Source organism: Equus caballus, chromosome X (genome assembly GCF_041296265.1).
Source record: "Equus caballus isolate H_3958 breed thoroughbred chromosome X, TB-T2T, whole genome shotgun sequence".
NCBI lineage: Eukaryota > Metazoa > Chordata > Mammalia > Perissodactyla > Equidae > Equus > Equus caballus.
In genome coordinates, this window is record NC_091715.1 from 119,379,938 (window position 1) to 119,399,080 (window position 19,143).

The 19,143-nt window shown below is 35.7% G+C and overlaps 1 protein-coding gene across 23 annotated transcripts in view; it reads right to left on the bottom strand.

The window, feature by feature from the left end:
* Positions 1-19,143, bottom strand: part of THOC2 (THO complex subunit 2) — a 104,173-nt gene that overhangs the window by 24,263 nt on the left and 60,767 nt on the right. For 16 of the 23 annotated variants that reach the window (XR_011434856.1, XR_011434859.1, XR_011434855.1 and 13 more), the window contains 10 exons: positions 15,213-15,254; positions 14,643-14,773; positions 14,442-14,543; positions 11,002-11,098; positions 10,346-10,439; positions 9,854-9,934; positions 7,925-8,021; positions 5,733-5,850; positions 4,757-4,936; positions 3,804-3,968 (listed from right to left, as the gene is read on the bottom strand). Coding sequence is in view for 17 of the 23 variants with exons in the window: in XM_070257740.1 (XP_070113841.1) it covers positions 3,804-3,968; positions 4,757-4,936; positions 5,733-5,850; positions 7,925-8,021; positions 9,854-9,934; positions 10,346-10,439; positions 11,002-11,098; positions 14,442-14,543; positions 14,643-14,773; positions 15,213-15,254 (1,107 nt within the window). In the remaining 6 variants the exon portion in view is untranslated. The remainder of the gene's footprint in view (positions 1-3,803; positions 3,969-4,756; positions 4,937-5,732; positions 5,851-7,924; positions 8,022-9,853; positions 9,935-10,345; positions 10,440-11,001; positions 11,099-14,441; positions 14,544-14,642; positions 14,774-15,212; positions 15,255-19,143) is intronic. The other 7 variants (XM_014729159.3, XM_070257735.1, XM_014729157.3 and 4 more) reach the window with 1 other exon arrangement.

A 19,143-nucleotide genomic window follows, 5' to 3' on the forward strand; every position in this document is an offset into this window, starting at 1 on the left:
GAAGATGATCAATCAAAACTGTTGTAAGAATTCTAATTTCTTACCAACATTTATTTTAAGATAAATCACCCCTAGAAGCTGCTCCAATCTTTAGTCCTGTGTGCTCACTAGGAACTTTTCACAAGACTCTTACTGAATCTGACCTCTTGAGGAAGTGAATAGGCTATGTGTGATCCCCATCCATTCCCCTCACCTTATTCTCTCTTACTTCTGCATCAAGGACCAAACATGTGGAGTTTCAACTCCTGCTTTTGAGATATTCAAGGGAACCAAGTAGAGGATCTTAACACTAGTAAAAAGGCAGAAAGGAACTGTAACAGCCAACTAGGACAGAACGTTTCATCATAACACATACCCCTATTAGTTATTACAATTTGTCGATTAAGAAGTTGGATCAACACTAAGAAAAGTTATGAGGAAAGTACCATTAAGTCTGCTAAGTAGGGTGACCAACTGTCCAGGTTTGCCCGTGATTAACGGGATTCCCAGGATGCAGGATTTCAGTGCTAAAACTGGGTAAGTCCCAGGCAAACTGGGACCAACTAGTCCTCCTAGTGCTAAGCTAAATAAGATTTTCTATGAATGGCTATGGTACATTGAAGTTTAAAGTGTGGGAACTGACACTATAGCTTTTCTGGCCTGATTGGTTTATCCTAATTTGGGGAAAGTCAGAGGAAGACCATTCTCTTAACGATATGAAAAAAAGAATCTGTTAGTACAATGGGAGGGACTACATATTAGTTCATAGAGTGTATGCCAAATGTAAAAAAGAAAATAATACAAAGTGAAGTTGTTGCTATTGCCTCATGTCCTTCGGTCTCTTTAGGATGAAAGAGCTCTCACCTAGAAAATTCTGTTTGGATGAGGCATCATCCCTGAGGATGAACCTAAGAGGAGATCTAAAACTAGCTGCTTCTTTATGTTAGAAAAGCACTTAAATCATCCAGTCTGTGCTAAATAGGAACCCAGAACTAGAAGGTCAAAGGTTCCACTCCCAGTTCTGCATCATGATAGGGAAAGAGTCTTCCCTCCTGGGTGCATCTATACCCCAGGCTCACTGGACTGAAGGCATGCCAAGTACTCTCTGTTCCAGAGGGTATCTCAAGCAGGTTGAGAATCTTACAATTACTCCAGAAGTGCAAAGATTTATCTCCTGTTATCCCTATTTTAGAGAGCATGCTGATAACTACTGGGACCACACAGGTGACAAAGCTACAAAGAACATTACTTATGAGGGAGAGGTCCCAATTACATCAGAGACCTGAGAGAACAGCAGCTAGAATAAGAAAGGGTTTTAAAATTTTGAGGACGAGTCCTATTGACGGTAGCTAATATGAATCTACGTGAGTGGGAATTACATCTGCTAAGGTTCTAACAAGAGACAGGACAAAATAGTGCTGAAACTACCTGCGTAAGATAGTTTAGCTACCTGATTTGGGAAAGATCTAGGATATGAACTGAGGGGAAAGCCTTTCTGTCAGACCCATCTTGAGAGGTGGGTCTCAACAATTAAAACTGAAAATTAGATCATAGGTATGAGAGGGTTATATGATAGCCCCAGTCTCCCCAATCTTCTGGTTCTGAATCTGTGACTTCTATTGCTAGGCACCCCCATAGTCCCCATCTAGCTAAAAAAAATTTATAAGAAAAGACAACTATACTTCATATTTGTCTAGGATGAATATTTCCTTGTCTAAAGTCAGTTTAACTCCCTCTTCAAGCTCACATCTTCAGTCAAATGGAGAGGCATAACAGCTCTACATCTCAAGTCACTTGGGGTACTAGATCTATGCAATAGAACTGATATCCAGTTACTGCTGTATTTCTAAGTACTATTCAAAAAGCTCTTGTTGGCCCAATAATCTGAGCGGTGTTTGGTTGGCTGAATTACTCCCATGAGAGCCTGCTCATAGTCAATTTATGGAAGAGACATAACAGTTCTCCAATACTCATACTCTCTCATTGAAGGCTCTTCAAGAGAGGCTTTCACCCAAGAAGCAAAAGCAAGGATCCCCAGAGAAGCATGGATGCCCATCCAGAGCAACCAAGGTTGCCGAGGAACTCCTTTTCCAGAGGGTGGCACATCACTGATTTGGCTGTATAGCCACCTCTGTATAGTTCTCTGTTTTCCTCCTCAACCCGGAGAGGAAAATGACATTTCTTTGTTTAGATTTTTGTATCTCTTAAATGACAAAGACACAGTATTTTACACAGGTTACAGAAAAGACTGCTATTGGTATAAAGGACCTGCTCCATTTTCTGACGTGGGAAAGTTCAGCCAACCTCAGGCAACCAGGTCTTCCTGTTTGCTACGGTTCAATATCGCTGATTAGTGTGTTCATGTCTCAGTAAACCATAGGGCAGGTTAGAATTCCTGAGATGAAGCAATTCTCCCATCTCAGACCTTCAAGAAAGCAGGTCCCGTGTTGTATATCTGAGATTGATCTACTGTGGGGTGGGGCAACAACACAAGACATAACTATGCAAACAGAGTATAAAATTTTCTGGATTGAGATTCTAAAGGGAAAGAAAAGGCCTAATCCTACTCCCTTAATCCCTTTTCTCCTCAAGAGCATATAGCACAGAACTGCTATATAACGCTAATAAAGTGAAAATTAAATCAGTTAACATTCAGTTAGTTGTTAGAGGGAAGTGAGAGACTATAGCAGCCGATATGTAAATACTAACAGTTGATGGTTGATTAAATGATCAATTAAATTCCAAATTTCTTAGCACCTTTTTTCCATGCCTCTACTACACAGCCTTGTATCCCTACTGGGAACAAAGAAGAGACCCTAGTTTTAAGAGAAAGGACCAAGATCTTCCCGAACCTGTAGTGAAAACCTTGTGCGGTACAGACTTAAAAATAACAACAAAAAAACAGAGGGGCCAGAATCCAAGCCTACACAAAAATGAAAAATATGTTGGGGCTCCAGTCAGAGTGGGGAAGTATTACAGTTTCCAAACAGAAGACAGGCCCTGAGGGAAAAGGAAAAGAAAATTCTCAGGTCACTGCTTTGCAGGGAAGAGCTCAGGTGGCAGATAGAGAATAGGAGGGAGGGCTGTCTCCTTTTCCCCTACATCCATACTTGCATTTCAATACAGTGACTACTGGAATACTCTGCTTTGGAAAGCTCTAGTTGGCTTTTGTTGCTGCTGTTGTGTTTTTAGTTGTTTCACTTAGGTGGAGAGAAATAAAACAAGAATCATGAATATAATTTTCCTAGAAGTTACACAACAGAGACTGCTAGAGTTTTAGAGCATTTGGGGGTGGTTAAGTCTTCTTCTTTCAAGGCAGTATGTGTAACAGCAAGTCAACTATCTGACAGGGATATTGTTACTGAGAAAACAGGACTCTGTATTGAACGGAGTGTTTCTCAGAAAGATGTACCACATTTGCTTGCATTAGAATCATCTAATGCTTGTAAACAAACAACAAAAACAAAATAAATTCCCAGGTACCATTCAAGTTACTAAATTAGAATTTGAGGACATGAGACTGAGTGTTTAAGATGCTTCCCAGGTGATTCTCACCCACACTAATGTTTAAGAACTCTAGTTCTAGAGGGCCCATAAGACGTCAACCTGGACAACTGGTGGTGTAGTAACAGTAAAATTATAGAACTAATAAGACTTACTTTTAAAGTGGGCATATTCATTGTACACTGCTCAGAGCTGAGTATTAACAAGAGTAACTCTCCAAGAGACATAATCTATATCTATGTCAAACTAAAATGCACTTAAAAATAAAACAGTTAAGAAATAATTTAGAATCATTCTTGAATGGCAGCAAAGATACTTACTGAAATATGGTGTGCATACATTGGCCTAGACAGGAAAAATGCTGCATCATGGGGTGTATGAAATTCATTACAGAGCACATCAATTGAAGGCACTCGTTTTATATAATCTTCTGTGCTTAGATTAGATGCTAAAAACCCACCAAACTGTACCAGGGTATCATGACACTAAATTTAAAAAATAAGACAAAAAAACACAAATGTGCTACCATTTTAAAAACCAACATAAACAGTTTCCAAAATGATTAAGATATGTCATTTTAACAATATTTCGAGTAACAACTAAGAAGTCAAATTTTACAACTTGAAAGAACTTTAGAGACAATCTACAAACATAATTACATATTACGAAAAACACTCTGAGGCCCTGAAAAGTTGACTAACCTAAGGCTTTAATAGTCAACCTATCTCAAATTCCAAGCTTGTTCATCACTTTCAGTAGCAGAATATATTTACCTAAATCACATACAACAATTTTATGTATAGAGAAGTCAATTCCTTTGTCCTTAAAAGATGAAAACTTTATTTATAAAATGTATATGATCCCTTTTTTTCCTCGTAATATAGTTGGTGATAGTTAAACACATTTTGTAGGCTAATCATAGGTTTTGGTGCTTAATATTTATAAATACATTTTATAAATAAACATCGCATCTACTTTGTTGTGACTGAAATTCCAAATTTACAGAGATCAGGAAAGATTATGAGCGCAAACAACTTGCGTTATCTACTTAATTGAAACTCGTACACATATTATTACATCTCCTAAAGCCCCCCCTTAAATATCATAATTTGCACACAAATAGCCCCTTTTCCAGAATGTCTATTTTACATTAGAGCTGTTTCACATTCACATGATGTGTAAAATGACATTTTTCAAATTATATGACATTCTGTATTTTCCTTTATCATGATAAAAAACAATCCACATAAACACAAAAGCCACTTTAACTTACCTGATCATAGAGCTTTCCCACAAGTTTCAAATGTTTCTCTCCACCTTCCTGAAAGATTACCCCATTCCTCTGCTGAGCCATAAGCAAACAGAGAGGAAGAGCAAGATCATGGTCCAATAGTGCATCCTTTAATCTCTGGGAGGATTTTTTAGTGTTTCTGATCTGGCCAAAATAACCACCCTGCACAAGAGAAGATATAAATTTACCAGCGTACAGTACATAACACATGCCATCTGATTTGAAAAAGACACAGCAAAAGCTCAGTTATAATCCTGAAAATAAAAAACTCATACACTCTACATTCCTTCTCTTTCTTCACAAACTCATTTTAGTGACACTATTACTGATTAGTCACTGGCTTACAGATAACTGTCAATTGTCTTTAAATGTCTACATATTTTCCATTTTCTACCTTGCAATCCCTTATAAAGGATTATTCTTTTTTCTTTTTTTGAGGAAGATTAGCCCTGAGCTAACTACTGCCAGTCCTCCTCTTTTTGCTGAGGAAGCCTGGCCCTGAGCTAACATCCATGCCCATCTTCGTCTACTTTATATGTGGGACGCCTACCACAGCATGGCTTGCCAAGCGGTGCCATGTCCGCACCCGGGATCCAAACCGGTGAACCCCAGGCCGCCGAGAAGCGGAACCTGCGAACTTAACCGCTGCACCACTGGGCCAGCCCCTAAAGGATTATACCAGTTAGGATACCAAGGATCACAGAAGATTTGATATTTATTTCCCTTACAGATGTATTACTTCCTATCTTTTTATACTTTGTTTCAACTTTTTAAAAAGGTTAAAATAACCAGTATACCTCAATTTTTAAAAGAGAGGTGGGCGTGGTTGTGAGCGTAGGGTATGTATGGTTTTGACATTTGGCTTTATCTACTCGTTATGCATTGTTTGGATTCTTTACTATGAGCATGCATACACTTTGAATTTAAAAAGTCAATAAACAAAAATAGCAACTCTCACCTCAGCTTTTAGTTGCTCTCCACCAGTCATGGCCTCTAGTTGTTCCATTGTCATTTCCTCTGTAATTTCTATTCCTGCCATTTTTTGTACCACTTCTTTCAATATAAGCAGGTCAAAACTATTTAGAAAAAATAAGGAAACAGTCTATAGTTGAAACTTCAAACATAAAAGTGACAATATATTGTAACAAATATACTGAGAATCCCTAAATTACTTGCATATAAATATTGGGGGGAAGGGGCTGAAGTGGTTTTTAAGGAAAAACTGCATTCCTAGAACTATACTGAAAAATATTCGGGGCATGTAACATGTTTATTTTAACTTTTTACTTGGAAATAATTTCAAACTTACAGATACGATGCAAAGATAAAAACAGTAAAAAGCACACTCATTTACCCTTTATCCCAACTTCACCTATTTATTAACATTTTTACTCCTGTTCACTCTATCATTTGTGATTTCTCTCCCTCCCTCCCTCTCTTCACACACACAGTTTTTTGAACCACTTGAGAGCAATTTATTTAGTAAATAACATCATTTTAGGGGTACATTTTACTCCTAAAATTCCTAAGAATGTATTTCCTAAGAATATAGCTATTCACTTACATAACCACAGCATTGTTATCAACTTTAGTAAATCTAACACTGATACGATACTTTAATCTACATTTCATATTTAATTTTATCAGTTGAATCTACAGTTCATATTTCATTTTTATCAGCTGACCCAATAATGTCCTTCATAGCATTTTTTTATCCTCCAGTACAGGATTGCCAATATACATTTTTGATGATACAGGCCATTTCTCTAAACAATCACACACACTTGGAAGGAATAGAGGAAGGAAGGTAGGAAGAGGAGAAAGGAAACAAAAAGAAGGAAACGGAAGTTCCGAGTTGCGGTATTTGAGCCAAAGATGATAGCTTAGTGGCCAGCCTTAAGCATATTACTGTGCCAACAGTTATGCATTTTAATTCTCAAAATTTAGGACTGCCAATGGAAATAATACAATATGATTCCAAGATCATCTTTAATTAGCTAAGTAATGAAGATAATGTGAAAATATTCTTTCCTACAAAACAAATACAGATGTTCTTCTAAAGGTAAAGCTAGACATACCCAAGACACAAGTTGACAAAGGAACAATTTTCTAAGATTCTTGAGTGCTTACTCTCTCAACTTGCCTCACCTTCCCTAAACATAGTTCCTGAAAACACGAGGGCCCTCATGCAAATTAGTATGCAACAAGTACCAATGGAATATTTTATTTTTTCTACAAACTATCTTTTAATTAGATGGTCACAAAAACTATATTCATAGTACAGAAAACTGAGATACAGATTTAAAAATAACGTTATGTTCTCCTGGCCTAGAGACACAGAAGAGTAAAATGTATATAGGATGGTGGATAGGTAAGCATAGTATAAGTGATATGCTGATAAAATCTTGAATCTAAATATTACTTTTTTAAAATTTTCCCCTAAACTAAAATAATAATCTGTCAATAATTACTTAGGTAATACCTGCTTGGAACATCAGAGAGCTTTACAGATTTTTGCTTGCTTTCTACCAGAAAGCTCTTGAAAACATTTTCCAGTTATTTGATTCTAGTCAGTCGGCTGCTGATAAGATTTAAGATACATATTAATTCAAACTCTAAGCACTGATACTGGTCCAGAATAATAAAACTCCGTATTTATAAAGAAAAGAAGACACTGCCCAAAAGGCAAGTAAGCTTTATGTATCTCTAAAGTTCAAATTCAAAAAATAATTGTGTTTTAAAGATACTCTATACACCCTCAAACATGTTCCTACCAAATGCTCAATGTTAAGGCCAATTATTGTCCAGTAGCATAATCAACAGTGCAATATGTTTTGTCATAAGAGGATTTATAATATACCTTATTAACCATTTACTCAAAAGCCTAACATCTAGTCAAAATGAGTTAGTGTTTTTAACAAGCTACATATATAGCCAAATATTACATTTCTTCCTGCAAAAAAGTGTTTATGTATTAAATTAAAATTTCTTTTAATGAAAGAACTCCATATAAATAAGTGAGCATCTATTCTACTTAAGCCTACAACCAACAGATAGTTTTTTCAGGATAAACAGCAATCTCAACATCCCAATATCACCAGAAGTACTCTAATTATTGAATTTTATTTACATGTAATTTACTATGAATACCTTTTGCCTGCCTTTAGCTGATTAGCCACATATTGAAGAAGACCAGCAAGATCAATTGGATATTTACGAAAAACTGCACCACAGAAACTAGCCAGACCTATATGAAAGAAAAAAAGAATAGGGCTTTTTAAAAACGGTTCCTAAAACAAAAAGTACAATATTTAGTGTCATTTCTTCAACTAACTCAATTTCTAAAATAAAATGAGGTAGAAATAATTGTATTGCTGATGCCATTGAATAGAGTTTTATACTTAATAATAGCTAATATTTATTGAGCATACCTATACCAAACATTGTACTAAGCACTTTACATTAATTATCTCATTTAATCTTCGTAATAATTATCTCAGGTTGGTATAAACCTATCGGTGGGGAAAATTTGGAACAGATATATCATGTAACTTGCTCATGGTCACCTAGTTGTTATGAGTTAGAGCAGTGACTCAAACCTACACGGCCTGATTCCAGAGCCTGTGACATTAATTAGGCCATAAAATCTTGCGGATCACTCTGTAAACTTGAATGATAGACAAAACACCTGCCCCTCAAATGTCTCGGTCATGAAAAAATTTCTTTTTATCTAGGAACATGCTACTAGTTGTGGAGAGGCAAGGAACAGGTAAAGCATTGCCAGACCAAGAAGCAGAGAAAAGACCAATTTTAACCAACAGTCTTCATCACATAAGTAGGGAGAAAACCCAGTAAAGAGGAGATCCTAGTAAAGTCAAGTGATCTGTACCTTTTCAACAATTATTTGCTGAGCACCTAAAGGATAATGGACAAAACACAGGTCCTGCCTCAAGACGCTTACAGTTTAGTGAGGGATTTAGAAAAGTAAACTGAAATAATTCTATGATGAATAAAAGGTTCCATGGGAGTACACAAGAAGGGCATCTAATTCTGACTTTTTGGGTGGGAGTGTTAACAGGTCAAGCTTTCCGAAGAAACCGACCTCTAGGCTGAAATCTAATGAGTAAGTAGAAGATGTGGTGGAGAAGATGAGTGGGCACAGAAGGGTATTCCAAATAGAGAAAATAACATGTGCAAAAGGGCCACGAAAAGTCCAAGAAATTCGGTATTAACGGAACCTAGAATATTGGGGAGAGGTGAAAGATGAGGCTAGTACAGTGACTAAGGCCCTGATTCCAAAAGAACTTATTTGTATGACTTATTACAGATTTCAGACTTTAAAGGGCAATAGGGAGCTACTTCAAGATTCAGCTATCAGACATGATAGGTTGAAAAAAAAAGGGGGAACCAGCTGCTAGAAATCAAAGGTACAAGAAATTTAAAAAAAAAAAAAAAAACCCAAGGATCAGGTTTTTTGTTAAATAACCAAGTTTTTGTTCTTTTAAGATGACTGCATGGGGCCAGCCTGGTGGCACAGTGGTTAAGTACGCACGTTCCACTTCAGCAGCCCAGGATTCGCCAGTTCAGATCCTGGGTGCGGACACGGCACTGCTTGGCAAGCCATGCTATGGTAGGCGTCCCACATATAAAGTGGAGGAAGATGGGCACAGATGTTAGCTCAGGGTCAGACTTCCTCAGCAAAAAAGAGGATTAGTGGCAGATGTTAGCTCAGGGCTAATCTTCCTCAAAAAAAAAAAAAAAAGATGACTGCAACCTCAGGATAAAAAGATGAGAGATTATGCCTCTAAAATAATAATATAGAAAGGAATTTTCATCTCCCCAGTAATGTTTGCCCAAATTCTATCATAGCCAATACTGGCCTCTTGAGTTGGAAAATGAATAAGTATTATATGAACCTCCTTACAAAGCCAAGGACTTGGACACTCCACAGAACAAGCTGACTGGCTAGATGCTCTCAAGAGCTCGTGACAAACAAGCTCTTAGCATAGGTAATAGAATACATAGCATGACTGTTACAACAGATGGAAATTCCACCCTTAGGAAAATAAAAATACTTACTCTGAAGCCAGCTTGAGATGGTTGTGTCATCATGTTTCATTCTCTCCTTTTCTGGATTAGCTAAAGCTTCAATGATACAATCTTTCATACATTAAGAAAAAATTTTCAGTCACCACATCTCTAACAAAGACCCTTCAAACAACAACAAAAAAATTTCACATCTTGGAAAGAAATAAAATTGTCAGCTTCAAGTTACTATGAATTATTGAAAACCACACTCACTGTAGTACAAAATTTTCTTCTTTACCTTCTTTTCCATCTTTCAGCAAGCAAGATAGATTCTACTTATATCAAGACATTTATTAAACTTAACATTGTCTCTCCCTGTATACAACACAGACATGCACACAAACTCCTAATTGGCCAACCTTCAGATCAGCCAACTGAATCAACCTCAGATGGTTACTAAAGGAACTTAGAATAAAAATAAAACATTCATCATTAAGATCTATGAAATGTGAAACCTATATTTTACTTCACTTGAAAGGATACAGGCCAAGACATCATAATTCAATGAAGTGAGGTATTTCAATGAATCTACTACAGGTGTTATTAAGTTATCATACTTCTGTATTTGTGACAATATCTGGAAGATAGCAACAAAGAAAAGATGGAATTAAGTAATCGAAAGAGAACTTCTACTGTGCTAACTAAATAATGGCTGTACTTTTAATTTTTCCTTAGAAAATATTTTCTTAGGCTACATTTTCCAATTAGTAAATAATTCCAGGGCATCTAAACGTGAATTTCAGAAATATAGAGGCTAGTCTCATGTCAAATGTGTTTTAGAAATCTCTTTCTAAATATGAAAGTGTTACATCTAAATCAGAATGAAGTGCTATTCAAGTGTTTATAACAACTAAAATCAACAAATAATGCACCTTTTTATTAATGATGCTATAAATCAAAATGTGTTAAACAAGATAATGCTCGAGTTTATAACAGTAGCATCGTTATATACTACTAGAAAAGTAGATCAATGTGTTAAATATATTGTATACTACATTTTTAGCATAACCATACAATATTTAATTTGCTAAAGATTTTTTCCCTAAAACTGCCAAACATTTTTAAAACTACATCATTCCATTTCTATCTGTGCTGACTTAAAGACAACAAAAAGAAAAATCCCTTAAAATAATATTAACCTCAAAACATACATAATCAAACAAAATGGTTGGATTGCTGTGGCTCAACTTCCCAATTTGTCTTCCAGAAGGCTTCACATTTTCCTTGGTTAGACGTCTACAAGGGGAGAAAAAAGTAGCAGGATCATCTTAAGTCATTTCCCTTGTAATGTTGATAGCTTTGTTACATCATGGGGGGGGGGGGCGGAGGACGACAATTCTTTCCCAAATATCCAAAATGGATCCATGTAAATAATGACATTTATCACATACTTCATGCAGGACTTGGGCTATTTTGATTAGGCATTCTCCCAGAGGGTATTAACATTTTGTATTAATGCTTAACATTTATAATATACACATTTCCATTTTATAGTAATAGTCTAATAAGCATTAAAACTCAATGTACTCTACAAGTACATATTATAGAGAATCATAATTATTTTAGATTTAGAAAGGCTCATTTATCAGTTTAGGGATTAAGATAACAAATTTGGTGTAATGCAATGAAATGTCTATGCCATCTGTCTCAGTGACCCTAACAGAGTAATAGCTAATGTTGCACTCCTTGATACAGGAAGTTCTCTGGTTTTCATATTCAAAGTAAACAATTTTTGAAAAGTCAATTCTACTCCTTTCCTTCTTCTTTAATTCCTCCTCTGCTGAGTATTCTTTTACTAACATTCTGGAAATTTATACCTATGAAATGCTTACAGCTCAAACAATTATCAAACAGCATTTTTAACTCTTCTGGTGAGATTATTACATAATAAATCTAGAAATCTGAAATGCTTTCAAGTGACAGGAAGCTTTCTGGAATGAAAATATAATGAAGCAAATAATGAATTCAGTAGATAGTTCAAGGAATGTGACCATTCTGGAAGTAACAAACTTGATATAATGATCTTAAGAAGCTTCTTATGACAAAACTGACCCATCAATCAAAATTATTTCATCATCAGCTGCTTCCCTTTCCCACTCTCCATGGCCCAGTTTCTTTTTTCTTTCCACAGAAAACCCATCAGTTTTAAACTTTGGCTAGACTCTGTTCCACCTTCAAACTTACCACCACCTGTCCTTACTTCTAACCCTACTATTTCAGGTGGCTCTCCTACTTGCCAAAGCTAACCTTTCTTCCCTATACTTTTTATCCCATTCCCTTCTGCCTCCACTACCCTGGAGGGAAAAACAAACAAAAATAAAAGAAATACTTTCTTGATTATGTCTTCCCCTCAAGCTACCATGGTGTCTGGCACACGGAACACAATCAATGAACATTTGTGGAATCAATTACTGGATGTCCCACAGCAAATTCATGTTTTAAACAGTAATCAAAACCTGTGAAATTGTGCAAGTAATAAATTAATGCATTCCATTCTCAATGTAAAGAGTTCAAGCAATACCAAAATCATATTGTTTAAGCCTGGTAAAATAGTTACAGTTTAGAAATATAACAAAAATCCAAGTACATTAAAAGTTCTGCACAGTCTTCTGCGATAAATATTTTTATTAATTTATTCATTCATTCATATTAATGTCTTCTATGACAGGCAAAGTGCTATGACTAGGAATACAAGGCCTGCTCTCAAGCTCAGTTCAGCTGGGGAGATAGATTGAAAACTATTCTTTAAACTTTATATTCTTAAACAAATAGAACAAACTACAGAACAGTTCTTATTATATGCTATCAATAGTACAAAAAGGGGGACTAATATATTTGTACTCATGTATACATAAAAATATCTAGCTAGAAGGATAAATAAGAAACTAAACAGTGGCATTTCTTTCCTTGGGAGGACTCAGTGAGAGATTTTTACTGTCTACCTTTTCATATTTACTGAAATTTAAACCATGTGAATGTATAAACTATCAAAAAGTTAGATAATTAAAAAAAGAAAAATAATCATAGCAATGTATCTAAGAGGTATGATAGCATTACATGCATATGGGACAGTGGTGGCATAAATAAAGAAGGATGGACGTGCTTGGTGGCATTATGGAAGGCTTCACAGAGGTGACACTGGAGCCCACCCACCGAGTATGAGGTCACCAGATGGAGAGAGAAAAACGAGGTAAGGGAATACCTGTATGAACAGAAGAAACAAAAAATATATGCAAAGGAAAAGGAGACCATAGTACATTCAGGGAAATATAAGTGGGCTCAGTACAGCTAGAGGTAGAACTGGCAGGAAATGAGGCTGAAAATAGGGAGGGACAGATCATGGAGGGTCTCTTACATCACCATGCCATAAAAGTTGACATATAACCTGCAGGCAATGGGCACCAAAGGATTTTGAAGAAAGAGAATAATACAAGGCACTATAACGCATTCAGATAAAAGAACTAAGTTAGTGGTGGTAGAGAGTGGAAGAGACAGATTCAAGAGATTTAATAATATTTAACGTATTATTAAATATATTGTTAAATAACTCACATAAAGCACTTAGTTCAGTGCCCAGCACACATGGTAACGGCTCCATAAATATTAGCTGCTTTTAAGCCAGAAACTCTACTTGGGGAATTCTTGAGACTGGAACTCTTTCAAAAGGACCAGTTCTAATATCATCTCCTTTCATGCCTTCCCCAACTTCCAAGGGGTGAAATAATTCACTTTCTTCTCTAACCCTCCCATAGAACTTTATTCAGACTGTATGACAGCACCTATTAAACCAGACTGTGATTGTGCACACACCTGTTTCCCTGGTAGACTGTGACCAGGGACAATATCACTGAGCAAAGACAGTATCACTGCATACTGTTACATCTGTTTAAATGAGAGAATGCACTACTTTTAATTATAATAACCCTGCCACTGCACGAATGTAAAAGCAATTACAATAAATAGCCTTGCTGAATACAGCAGTGTATTTAGTATCTAAACCAATACTAATCTGAAGTACACAATTTTCATAATTTAACTTCAAACATTTTACCAGGAAGTAGAATAATATCACTTTTACGTTTTTAATGACATGAAAATAAAGCACACAAATGAAAAAATAGAAATTTTTCATAAGTTGACTCCCTATGGAGATAGTTCTGCATAATTCCATTAGATCTTCCGAAAAGAAAAAAATCTTTATTATAACTTTCAACAGAGTAAATTCCTAAACTTTGACTACGTTGTATAAGCCATTAAATGTATTATGCAAATTGGGCGGAGGCCACAGTAGACTGTCCTTTAAACAAAAACTCATTCTATAATATGATGCATTAAAGAGAATTTTCATTAGATTTCATACCTATGCAAACATGACAACAACAAAAACTAACTTGGTAGTCAAAATGAGCTAAAAACCACAAAAATTAAGTCATTCTATCTGCAGTATATAATCAGCTATGCCATTAGCAAATGGTGGGCTTCCTCAAAATTGAGGTTCAGACATAAGCTGGCTGAAAGAAAGTAAATTAGGTCCAGGTATACTTTAGATTAGTATGAAGAAAAATAAATTAAAACTTACTTCATGATATATTTAGCTCTGTCTATTGTTTGAGCTTTAACTTTTACTAAAAGTGGGTGACTGTTATAGGTTTCATTCTTCCACTGGCCATACAGACGATATCTTAAAAAAATGACGAGATGAAGAATTAGGAAAAATCATACACTTAGAAGTTAATGCACTAGAATAGTAGTTAAAAATACAAACATATTATATATTTACCTATGCTGATATGGAAATGTTTTAAACATTCCCCACAGTTCCTCAGACATACAAGCATTGCAGTCCATCAAAGAAAGAGATGGAAGTAGTACCTGGTCAGTAATGCTAAGCAAACAGCTAAGGATAACTTCCTAAGAAGAAAGAAGGAAAAATTATTTCAGTAAGAGGTCCATATGAATCCTCTCAAAATAAATTTGTCAGCCTTGGAAACACTGCCATTCCTTGATCTCATAACACACCACATCTAATTCCTTACACTATCACTGTCCTCTTCACAGTGGTTATTTGTGCTTCTCCATCTAAGAAAGCAAACAAGGTGAGGGAAGGAAAGGGGTAGCAAGAGAATGAGGGACTTTTATTATCCCTCCTCCTTTCTCAACATGGTAATCCCCCAAAACAGGAGGTTGTCAATCTGAAAAGATAACTTTGTATCATATGCCAAAAGCTATATTCAGCATGTAGAGTATAAAATAATTATTCACAAGGGTATTAAAGCTTGTTCACGGTAAAATCTGCAGTACGGTGTACCCAGACAAACATTAGACACATTCAATTTTTCTAGTCTCTTACCGTTTTCTCTTTATCTTCTTGTTTGCTTCCATCAGACTGAAACTAAAATTAAAAAAAACTATAAATAAAATGCAAAAAGGTTAAGATTATGCTGTTACAATTTAGTTTCTAATTTGAAAAAAAAATTAACTTGCACATGGTTGTGAATTATTTCCTTACTTTTTCACACATGTAGATTTTAAATACAGGCAGTATTACCAATTAACATTTTTAAATTTCATCTATATTTCTATCCTCCAAATCATTCACGACATTCATGAATTTTAAATGTCAATTTTAAGCCAATTCTTTCGTCAATCTAATCATCACAAACCAAAGCATCCTAAAACTGATCTAAGTATTAAAAATGGTAGCCAGTACAATTTAGTTATAATGCATTTTCCCATCCAGATGTTCTTCCCCCTACAGAATCAATAAAATCTAACACTAAAGCAACAATGAAAAAAATTAAACCCAAAGAAATTTAAAGCTATGTATTAATTCACCACTACTTAAGCCCTCACTGAGAAATAAGCCCAAAGTACTAACAACACTGCTGGCAAAGACAAAACCACTTCCTAACTTGGACAGAGTGAATGAGAAAACCTGGGTCATTATTATATCAACGATTTGCAGGTGGGCCGCTGAAGCGCCATGTTTGACAATACTGTCTATTAATTCAAAATGAATTAGTGAGTAATACTTGTGTGTATATAGGCAGGTGGAGGTTTGGTGGGTGTATGCAAAGGCCAAAATGACAACTGAAGTACTGATACTCAAGGACAATCTGAATTTCTGGGAAGGATTTAGCTCAACAGCAAGTAAGGGAAAGGAAAAAGCTAATATGCAGCTAACAAGCTTCTTATTTTCTTGACAGATAAGGGTAGTTTGTGCATGTATGTTTTTCATGCTTGAGTAATGTAGTGTTAGTTACTACAGGGAAGTCTAACTTCTGTGCAACATTTTCACATCAGACTAACTCAGGGATTGCCATGTTTCCATAATCACCTTTTTTTTTTAATTGGCAGGCTAAAAAGATACAGTTCCCTTTCACAGAAACAATTATTAAGTCAACATATATTCTAGTCAGCAAATTAGGAGTCAAGTTATGAAGGAGTGGTGTGGCAGAAAAACTAGATAGCTGCTTTTGTTTGGTTGGTGGGGAGGTAATGCTTCTGTCATATTGGGTGTACACTGAGAGGCAAAAATAAGGGTGTGTCATAATCGGAAGAACTAGGTTCATAGTATATTATGTTGGGGATAAAGGCAGTTAAGCTGCTCCCTTCCTGGTATACTATGATTCTAACAAACCTAATAAAGCTACGCATAGTTTTCTCCATAGAAATAAAACATTTTCTTAGTCACTAAGCTTTCCTAATTCCCTTACTAGACACTTATATGAATTTCTAATGTTTGTATGTCAATTCTCTAGATTTCATAAGCAGGAAATTTTGAAAAAAAGAAATACGGAATGCACAATGAAACCATCTAGAAGAGCACTAAGAAATGTGTTTATCAAAGGCTAATTATAACAAAGATAAACAAAAAATGAATCAAGAGTTACATGCATGTAAAAGTAATTTTGTTTGGTAAGAAAATAAAGACAAATTCTACTCCCCTGATGCTTTCTTTTTAACTTAATTTGTTTTAATTCAGAATAAATATAAAACTCTCCATTCCCACAATGCAATACTAAAAGTTTTAATGAATGGAAGGCTAGGAGGAAATGGGAGGAAGCCAGGAGGGGAAGGAGCAAAAGACATCCATTCAATCATTCATTTACTATGTGCCAAGCACTGGGAACTCAAAGATGAACAGGACAGAGTTCTATCTGATAAAGACAAGTTCCCTGTCTTTGAGGATCTGTTGAAGATCAAAATTATGCTTACCAATGTACTGCTAGGAACTGAAGTTTTAAGTTTGAATAAAACTGAGCACTCACAATAATGCCCAGATAGACTATCAGTTATAAATGGCTCCGAGCAGTTTCTGACCTAGCCCTACAAAGATGGAGCAGCTGAAGGGGCTGCAACAGTACTGGGCACAAAAAGAATGTAGATCCAGCAAGAGGGGGCCTTTGGAGAGTTCAGGAAAAAAGGTTGGGAAAAGTTGCAGATATAACTAGATAAATTACTTTTTTTTTATTACTAATGTCCTTATTTTTAGTACCTCTAATCCATGAACATTTCAAATGCTACTTTAGGCTATATTTTATCTCAGAAAAGAAAGAAAATGAAAAGTACCTAAGATTTGTGACTAAACTGAAACCTGAAGTAACATCTTACTTAGATTATGGCACTATTTTCACCGTCCTTATTTTTCTCATTCTTATTAACTACCATTTATTGAGTACTCACTATGTGCCAAGTACTAGGCTAAGAACTTCACATTTATGTATTAAAACTACTCTATGAAGAAAATCTTTTTGCTAGAAAGGATCCAAATAAGACCCATCAAAATAACTTAGAAACAGGAAAATAGAACCTATAGATTAAAATTTACAGGAACGTGAGTTTACCAAGCCTGGAGAAAACATAACTGAACAGGCTTTCAATGTTTTGGTTCAAAGCCTTGTTTTTTATCTTTCAATCAGAAACTCTTAAGACTTTATAAAACACTTAGAAATAACCAGTAATGTTGATACTACATCATTTATGAAAACACAGGAGGAGATACTAAGTGAAAAGTACTATCTTCCACCACATTCCACTTTTAGTCAATACAAATCTGTACCAAGACGCCAAAGACCTAATAATATGGTCACCTACACAACAGGATAACCATATGTGCTGGTTCTTGTTTTTTATTTCAGTGTAAATAACAGCACAATCTTTCAACCTCAAGAGTCCTGGTTTAGACAATGAAGTACATGGTCTCCCTACCTACCATGTGGGTAGCGTTCAAACTGCAGTAAACAACTTGTGGGAGGGGTTTAAATATTAAAATATAGCAAACAAAACAAACTGCTAAATAGCTATACTCAGTTTCATAAAATTCACCACCCAAAAGTAATTACTTTGGTTAAAACACTGGTTATGATATGAAAGTGTGCTTTGTTTTACACAAGCATGGTTCTAACAAGCTATGTGTAAAAACAGGTATTTTCAGAGCACTTAATGAATATGAATATGTGATTTATTTAAACGAATTCTCTTTATAAAAGCAGTTCACAACAGAAGTCTTTTGTAAAACAAAAAACTGCCCTGCGAATCAATCGAATCTATCTATCGTTAAGGGAAATTAAGGTTCTCATACGGAATCTGTTTAAAGTAATATGCCCCTATGTTTTAGTTTAGATTTCCCCAGAAGCAGACCCTATTAAAGTGCATTCCTATTATTTAGGAAGTAATTCTAGGAACTAGTAGGAAATTATTCCTATGTCCCACTGGGGACTCTGAGGGTCTGTGTAGAAATACATCTCAGGGTTATCCCATCTGAGGGCAACATAGTTCTACAGCATCTCCTGTCGTTCCATTGGTTGAAAGCTGGGGAGAGGGGGTGAGGTGAGTCAGTTCCCCAGCAGTTTTAGGCTACCAATCCCTGCACTACCTCTGTAGGCTCCCAGAGCAAGAAAAGCCCTGAGACAAAGAGATACAGGCGCCAGCAGTTGAAAATTGGGCTGGCACACCAAAACGCTAAGAACCTGGCATAAGAGTCAAAGGAATATGGGTAGGATCTGATAGCATCTGCTATGCCCTACACAGACAAATGTAAAAACCTCCAAGAGGTGAGCATTTTCACAAATATTTTTAAATGTTACCTCTCTTTTACGTGCTTCAATTTTTTTTTTTTGAAACTGAACACTGAGGTTCAATTTCAGAAAAGTCTTTGAGAGGAGGCACGGGGGTTGAATCAATTGTTTACAGTGTGCATTTGGTCCACACCACAAATTCTATTTTCCTTTCTTGTATAAAATGTATTTTTAAACATTACACTGTTTGTACAGAGTCTA